The sequence below is a fragment of the Coturnix japonica genome, chromosome 26, assembly GCF_001577835.2.
Source record: "Coturnix japonica isolate 7356 chromosome 26, Coturnix japonica 2.1, whole genome shotgun sequence".
Taxonomy (NCBI): Eukaryota; Metazoa; Chordata; class Aves; order Galliformes; family Phasianidae; genus Coturnix; species Coturnix japonica.
In genome coordinates this window covers 910,458-919,401 of record NC_029541.1, presented here as the reverse complement: position 1 = coordinate 919,401, position 8,944 = coordinate 910,458, and the positions used below count along the sequence as shown (strand labels likewise).

The 8,944-nt window shown below is 48.7% G+C and overlaps 1 protein-coding gene across 1 annotated transcript; it reads right to left on the bottom strand.

Annotated features, from left to right (window-relative positions):
- Positions 1–785: 785 nt before the first annotated feature.
- On the bottom strand, positions 786–8,254 carry LOC107324657 (tubulin alpha-8 chain). The gene is made up of 5 exons (XM_015884855.2): positions 8,132–8,254; positions 5,375–5,597; positions 3,415–3,563; positions 1,409–2,089; positions 786–1,180 (listed from the first exon to the last, which is right to left on the bottom strand). The coding sequence occupies exons 1-5, from the start codon at positions 8,132–8,134 to the stop codon at positions 887–889; spliced, it is 1,350 nt and encodes a 449-aa protein (XP_015740341.2). The 5' UTR covers positions 8,135–8,254; the 3' UTR covers positions 786–886.
- Between the last annotated feature and the right edge of the window lie 690 nt (positions 8,255–8,944).

Sequence of the window (8,944 nt, the reverse complement as noted above, 5' to 3'; positions counted from 1 at the left end):
CACAGGCTCCAAGGCTTAGCCTAAATCACATTCATCAAGTCAGAAGCAAAACAAATAAGGCTGAAATAGGACTGGGAGTTATTCTCCATCTCAAATCCAGTCTCTTACAGGCTTTGGCATCGTATGAACCTCAATATTCAAGCACCATCACATATTTGACTATTCATCCTTTACAAGTTCCGTGGGAGAGATTTAATAATCACCCATCTAAGGCAGAAATGGAAATAGGTTATTTGTGGATGACTGTGCTTTGTGTTCCCAAGCCCCCACCCAGACCACACGGAACGTTTCAGAGTTATTCACATTTGCCAAATCCTCCCATTACTTCAGATACACAAATTACAATCCTTTCTTCTGCCTTCCACATAAAGCCAAACCAATGAACTTCTGCAAGATAATCACTTTTAGGGAGAAGTGCTGTTTAACCCCAACCAGCTCTCTCAGATTTTGCTTCAGACAAAAGGTGCTGTGCAGACAGCCAGCAGGCAGGGACTGCATGAGGACAAAGCAACAGGGCAACCACCACAGGCCCCAAGAGCTCCTCCTGCTTATCACACACCAGAACATCATCTCCCCTTCCTGCTTGCTCTCTTAATTACTCACAAATGTGTTTGCCCCACATTCTGGGGGCAAATACACACTACTCAAATAGCAGTGCCATAAGGACAGTTACTTCTAACTGCAGCATGATTACTTTATTCAGCTACCTTTCTCAGAAAGTAGTTGTGTCTTAAGACTATGGACTGTTTGTATACAGCTGAAAGTACATAGTGTTTGGACACTACTGGATTTCTTAAAGAACTTTATTCCAATCATTAGACATGATTTACACTGCTAATAAGAAGGCAGTACACTGGCAAAGAACTGCAATTCACTATGGCTGTATTCAGTATTCTTCACCCTCATCTTCTCCATCCATTGAGTCTGTGCCCACTTCTTCATAATCTTTTTCAAGTGCAGCCAAATCTTCCCGAGCCTCTGAGAACTCCCCTTCCTCCATCCCTTCTCCAACATACCAGTGAACAAAGGCACGCTTGGCATACATCAGATCAAACTTGTGGTCAAGACGAGCCCATGCCTCAGCAATGGCTGTAGTGTTGCTCAGCATACACACTGCTCGCTGTACTTTGGCTAGGTCACCACCAGGAACCACTGTTGGTGGCTGGTAATTGATGCCAACCTAGGGGAGAAGCACAACAGACTATGAGTTTCCTTGTAGCATTCAACAGTGACCATAGTCAAAGAAACCAGAGAAAACATCTCTGCACTAAGACTCATTTCTCAACACAGATCAGGCACCTACATACAGATTTCAATGAGAAAACACACTTAAGCCCATTACAGTGAATTATTAGTCTAAAAAAAGAAAAAAAATAATAAAATAAGACTTGATATAACTGAGACTTGCCTTGAAACCAGTCGGGCACCAGTCCACAAACTGGATGGTGCGCTTGGTTTTGATGGCGGCAATGGCGGCGTTGACATCCTTGGGCACCACGTCCCCCCGGTACAGCAGGCAGCACGCCATGTACTTGCCATGCCGTGGGTCACACTTCACCATCTGGTTGGAGGGCTCAAAGCACGCGTTGGTGATCTCAGACACAGAGAGCTGCTCATGATAGGCTTTCTCTGCTGAAATAATTGGGGAATACATTACCAACGGGAAGTGGATACGAGGGTAAGGCACCAAGTTAGTTTGGAATTCGGTGAGATCCACATTTAAGGCACCATCGAATCTGAGGGAAGCAGTAATGGAAGACACAATCTGACCAATGAGGCGATTGAGGTTAGTGTAGGTGGGGCGTTCAATGTCCAGATTCCTACGGCAAATGTCATAGATGGCCTCATTGTCAACCATGAAGGCACAGTCTGAGTGCTCCAGGGTGGTGTGGGTGGTGAGGATGGAGTTGTAGGGCTCCACCACAGCTGTGGAGACCTGTGGTGCAGGGTAGATGGCAAATTCCAATTTAGACTTCTTCCCATAGTCAACAGAGAGGCGCTCCATCAGCAGGGAGGTGAAGCCTGAGCCAGTGCCTCCCCCAAAGCTGTGGAAGACCAGGAATCCCTGGAGGCCAGTGCACTGGTCTGACTGAAAGAGAAAATACACGTGTTACAGCAGTGGTACAGACATTAAGAATCCAAAACAAGCCTACTCCAGACTCATGTAACCACTCAACTCTGACATACCAACCAATCAAGCTTCAGGAAAGTAGTAATTAATTCTTGTATAATTAATCAAGGAAGTGTCTCAAAAAAAGGAAACCATTCTAAACTCATATTCTTAGCAGTTTTAAGCCACCAACATAAGGAAAGAAAACCTTCCCACTTCTTCCTAAGTTACTACCTGAAAACATTTTCTAATCCCATTCCCTGGAAGGCCATTAGCAGTCAATAGTTCTTTGAATTTTGCCTTGCTTGATTAACTGTCTAACCCTTGCATTGATTTGACATTCTCTTCCTGCACAAGATGTAGCAGTCTCCTGTGCCAGAACTATTGCTACAATCCTCCAAGGGCTGTGGGCATGCAGCTTATGTCAGAAACGAGCTGTCAAACTGCATTACTTTGCCACTGTTGGATGAAGCCAGGCTGCCTTCCCCAGAACAGCGTGCCAAGTGGTGCTTACCTCTATTTCCCAGGGCTGACAGGGAGGTAAAACAGCTTCTAAAGGGAAGTTATGACCATGTTTTTCAGGTCAAAGTCCAGACTCGGCATCAGAGCCTGTTGCAGCCAAGTGCTCGATGCCAGCTTTGATCTGCAGAAGCTGTATCTTTCACTAACTCACTTAACATTCCATATTAAAGCACCACAGGTGAACTCTCAATTCTTATGCAATGAGAACACCTTGCCTTTGTGACACAGACTTGGTAAAGTATGTGCTAGCTGCTCTAAAAAACTCTAACCTACATTGTCATCTTCAGGATCAGCCACATAAAGAAAGTACCAAGGAACCTGAGCCATCACAGCACGCTGAGATTTGTCTCCTGCAGCTGCTACAGTAGAACTGAGTCAGAAGTTACAACTGAAGGAAACTCAAACAGAAGTCTAAGCCATGTTCGCTAACACCCACTTCACCTTCCCTGCAAGAGCCCCAACCAGAGACTAATCCCTTTCCAGCAGGAACTACGTAGATCAGAATGCTATTTCAATCCTGGCTTCCTGAAACTGAAAATCTAAAATGTTGGGCATCTCATCAGCATTCTAGGCCATTCAAAAGCCCCATCCAACAGGAGTAACTCAACCATTTTCAGCAAGCTAAGGATAGAGACACATGCAAAGTAACTCCACAGCTTCCCAAACACAGAACAAGTTAAAGCAGAACTTATAGGCCTATATATATATTGACAATCTCATTTCCAAATCCAGTAAAACAGGATAAAGAAACCTGTTTAAGTGCCATGAGTGAGATGTCTTACCAGTTTCCTGATACGCTCTAAGACTAGGTCAATTATCTCCTTCCCAACAGTGTAGTGGCCACGAGCATAGTTATTGGCAGCATCTTCTTTGCCAGTGATCAGTTGCTCTGGATGGAAGAGTTGCCGGTATGTCCCATTCCTCACTTCATCTGGGGAGAGAAGAGAGTTTTTTAATACACCAGTTTATGTATATAGATTCTTCAAGCTTTTGAGGCTATTCAGACTAAGGTACCTTGCTCTTATTTACAGATAACTAACTGGTTTTCTTCCTATCAGTAGATGGTGCCCAGTACCTGCATAGCCAAAGTGTGGGACACATAAGAAAATTCAATGCCTGGAAAAGTGACCCATTTTCACAAGGAGCTTTTGACCTGGCAGAACTATTTGCAGCCAGACTACACAAGAAGAATCATTTTTCTGTAGTTTGGGACTCAATTTCTGATTTTCATCTGCAAAGTGGGTCTAAAGTACAGCTTTTCCCCATGTTTCCCAGGTCACCCACATTGTTGCCTTATTGTTCCTGCAGCTGTGGGCGCTCAGAGCTTGCACTGCTGGCTTATCACTTTCTTTTTGTTGTACTTTCTGCCAAGGGCAGAAGGGAATGTTCTAAAGGAACGAATGTTATTCAAATATTACTAGAGCAAAAGTAAACTCTAGCATTAATGGCTACTGCATGAACAACTTGGAGAATTATGAGGAATAACCCTTGGGCTGTGTATTGAGGCCAGCAGGCAGGTGAACCGAGCTGCCCTCTGGACAGGCTGTCCCTCATGTTTATGTTTCACCAGGGCAGACTTAAAGTCACTTCCATTAAACTCCTAGACATGTTTCTGCCTTATTTCCTGGTGGGAAGCTTTGACAGCATTTTACACACCACGCACGTTTCTGGTGCACACATGCAGCAGTCCTGCTGCTTTCGCCAAGGGCAGCACTATTAGAAAGCCCGACTGTACACACATGGCATATATAGAGGTGCTGAATGCACAGTGTTCTGAGACAGTACAGAGGGACACAATGCATGAGCAGGAAGAATAAGCAGAGCAGCAATAAGGAAATAATGCTGACACAAAGGCATGTGATGCAACCTTCATAACAAAAGGCCCCAACTCCTTCAGTACTGCCAAGCATTTCATCAGGCAGCCTTTCGCCCATCTCCCATACTGCACTTCCATCATTAGCAAGCACTCAACACTACCATGTATGAGGTGTCCCACGGCTCAGCAGCTATTCCTCCAGCAGCAAGGCAAGATCTCTGGCAGCTGCTCTCCCTCACCTCATTTCTCAGCCTTTCCTGGTTGCTCAGAGCCACCACCTGGCCAGCAGCAGAGGGAGCAACAGCTGTGGGGCTCAAGGAAACAACACCTAATGAGCTACAGCTCCTGGCAGCCTTGTAAGCTTCAAAATGTGCTCTACTCAGTGGATACAGTGTTAAGGGACATGGTTTAGTGAAGAACTCAATAGGTCAGATTGACGGTTAGACTTCATTACCTTGAAGGTCATCTCCAAGCTAAATAGTTGATTTTATTTCAACGTTCAGCCCAGACCTGCCTTCCTGCAGTTAATAGAATGAGATTGAGAAAGCAGAGGAATAATCCTACATACAAGAAATCTGCTTAATGAGGTACATTACAGCTTTAAAAGGGATCTGTGTCTATTGAACATACACTCTGTATGCTTCCAAGATGTTATAACTATCTTCTGTAGCAAAAGCATGTGGCCTGTTCAGAATTTAGTTCTATAGGTTGGCAGAAGGTGGTGTTTAGTTCTTTGGAATCCCAGGGAACATAGAGCCAAGTGCTCCCTATTACCAGGAAGGCGAAGGCAACCCTTCCATAGTGAGAATTTAAAGCCCCAGAGCACTTCACAAGCCCGGAGGAATGGATCCCTTGGGCAAAGTGTGTAAGCTAAATTCAATCTTACAGTAGTCACTACAGTCTCTTGCACACATCACTGTATTTACCTATCACTGCTGGCTCGAGGTCCACAAACACAGCACGAGGAACATGTTTTCCTGCTCCAGTCTCGCTGAAGAACGTGTTGAAGGAGTCGTCCCCTCCGCCGATGGTTTTGTCGCTGGGCATGGTCCCGTCGGGCTGGATGCCATGCTCCAGGCAGTACAGCTCCCAGCACGCATTGCCCATCTGCACACCAGCCTGGCCAACGTGGACGGAGATGCACTCACGCTGTGGGGAGGAAAAAAAAATTGGATCACCGGCAGAAACAGCAGCTTCCTTGTTTACAAAATATTCAGCACACACAGCTTGAACTCCCATATTGCAAAGCTGTTTGAACATTGGCCTCATTGTCTTGGTGTTAAGGGCACTGGGCATAAACTCAGCGGGACAAAAATCCTTTCAGCCACCAACCTAGGAAGACCCTTTGGGACACTCATCTTTACAGGCCCATCTCTCCTCATTCACAATATCTTCAACCAGACAGGGAGAGCTTAACACATCTGGATCCTTCAGCCAACACTCATGATCACAAACAGTGATTTTGATGAACTGATGCCTGCAGAAAAACACCCCTGTTCTCCAAGACCAGAAACCACCACCAGAGGGATGAAACCTTCCCTGAGATCCACGGCCATTTTGGTTAATGTACAGAAAATCAGACGAACCATCCTGATCACTTCAGGGAGCTCCACCAGGAAGCCCTTCCCTAAGCAAACCCTTCCTACTGCTGCTACAATCTGAACCAGGCCCCATATTGCCCTGCTGCACAAAGCGCTAAACTGAGACTGAATAAAACTGGGCCTCATTTAAACTGTGTCAAAACAGTTCTGTCAGCAGGACAATCATCCGTAGCAATTCACAGATTCCCAAGGTGCGTTTGATGTCCTTCCAGCTTCCTTAACATCGCAGCACACAGCTCTGAACTCTAGGAGCCAAACCACAATGAACCAGCTCCAAACTCCTCATCTGTGGCATTTCATGTTCTTTTACCAACTCCTGAGCGACAGAGCTAAATGCGTTCCAGAAGAGCAAAGCACAGGGCAGCTTTGAGGCAGACACACTGGACTCAGGCCCTATGGGTGGGTGATACAAGTAAAGCTCCACGGTAGCAGGAACTGGAACAAATGCAAAGAAAGAAGGGGCAAAATTGCTATTTCCCTGTGAGCTGCACCTTCAGAAACTCAAATCTATTTGCTAAAGAACAATGTGATGGTAGAGAAAACACCATGAAGAGTTGAGAACAAGCCCCACCATCCCAGCTATGCATTCAGATGTACAGCTTCAAGAGCCATCCACAGCCTGGCTGCAGCCAACCACACAGAGCTGCTGGCAGCCCATTGCTCTGCAGGGCCACAGCTACAGCCCTGTCCAGGTGGGAGCACTGGGTTTGGCAAAGCGCTGCCATAGCAGAGCACAGCCAACCCACACACCACAAAGAAAGCAACAGGAAAAGCAGCTTCAGCACACAGCCCAGCAAGGGAGTGTGTGTCCTGGAGGAGCCAGGCCACAGCAATTAGAGCACAGCAATTAGGTCACACTGCCCTTCAGGACGGCTCTTTTTCTCCACTGAGGGGGAAAATGCAGAATTAATTCCCCCAATTCGCCCTGGAGCCTCACACCTGCAGTGACATCTACTGCTGAGATGGGCTTCATTAGCAGCTGGGGAAGGTCACTGATGGGACACACAGGGACTAGCATGCCCCCAAAAGGTGAAACGTGGGAAAGGTCAAAGGAAATATCAGCTTTCCAGCATTAAATGAACGAGTCTTATTAGGAGAGTGGTTAGGTCCTGGAACAGGCTGCCCAGGGAGGTTGTGGATGCCCCGTCCTTGGAGGTGTTCAAGGCCAGGTTGGACGGGGCCCTGGGCAACCTGATCTAGTAAAGGCGTATGTTTGGTGGTCCTGCCAGGCAGGGGGGTTGGAACTACATGATCCTTGAGGTCCCTTCCAACCCAGGTCATTCTGTGATTCTGTGAGCGGCCCTTCTTGAATAGACACAAGGCAACGACAATTTGTTACAAAGAAAGCCTGGGCAGCACAACCATAGCACAGGTCCTGGGGGTGCAGAGTTAAACAAACACAGGCACGTTGACTTTGTGCAAGTAGAAAGTCCAGCACAGGGGGCAGAGCAAGTGCAAACACAGCAGCAATTAACTGAGGGGCTGGAAAGACCCCGAGGCTACAGCAGAACGTCCAGCAGGGCGCTGGGATGGGAATGAGCTGCAAAGGGACGCACCTGGCTGCGGGAGGAGCCTCGGATGTGAATGTGGGGATGGCAGGGAGGGGTTCAACACCACGGGGCTGCAGCTCTGAATAGGAGCCAACACCGGCACAGCTCAGAGCTCCGTCCAACAGCACGGCTGAGTGATTTTAGCAGTTACACGGATCCATCCCGACACCAGAACCACGGTCACACAGTAACATATGAGAGACCTCGAAACCCCCCTGGACACAGCGGGACACCGGGATAACCGGGGCACGGCAAGAGGCAGCCGGACGGACCCCGACCCGGGCGGACCCGCCCCGCTCCCATCCCCGCTCTGTAGCCGCCCCCCGCTCTCGGCCGTGACACGGTCAGAGCGCTCCGGTCCCGCCGCCATGTTCTGAGGGGCCGCCACCATTTTGGGCCTGTGCTCCCTGCGCTCCGTACCCGTACCCCGCAGCACCCCCCGCACACCGGCAGCACCGCCCCGCCCCTCCACGCCGCCTCATCCCGCAACCCCAACACGGCTGCCCCCTCCTCCTCCCCCTCACTCACTCACCATGGCTCGGCTCGGCCGGCAGCGCTGCGAGCGACAGACGCGCAACGGGTCTGAGGGCCCCGCAAACGCGGCCGACCTTCTCCACACGGTTTATATAGCGAGAAGGGCGGGGCGGCTGGATCCCTGCGCGCCGCTCATTGGTTAAACTTCCTGCAGAGGCGTCACCGCCTCGCGGTGCTATTGGGGAATCCCCGAGGTGAGAAGGTTGGCTCAACCAATCGGTGACAAGCAGCGGGCGAGCGCGCCGCGCCATTGGGCCGCGGGTATGAATTTCACCGAATTGCGGCAACTATTGGTCGATTCGTAAAGAGGGGCGAGGATGGGGCGGGGCTTCGCCTTCCCGCCAACGGGGATGATTTGATTGCAGGCTGTGCAGTGCTGCAATGCGATGCGATGCAATGTAATGCAATGCGATGCAGTGCAATGCAATGTAATGCAGTGCAATGCAATACGATGCGATGCAGTGCAATGCAATGCAACGCGATGCGATGCAATGCAATACAATGCGATGCAATGCAGTGCCGTGCGATACAATGCAGTGCAATACGATGCATGCGATGCAACGCAGTACAATGTGATGCAGTGCAATGCAGTGTGATGCGATGCAATGCAATGTGATGTGATGCGACGCAACGCGATGCAATGCAATGCAATGCGATGCGGTGCAATGCAATGCGATGCAGTACAATGCGATGCAATGCAATGCCATGCAATGCAGCGCAATACGATGCATACAATGCAATGCAGTGCGATGCAATACAATGCAGTGCCGTGCGATACAATGCAGTGCAATGCAGTGCAATACGATGCAAC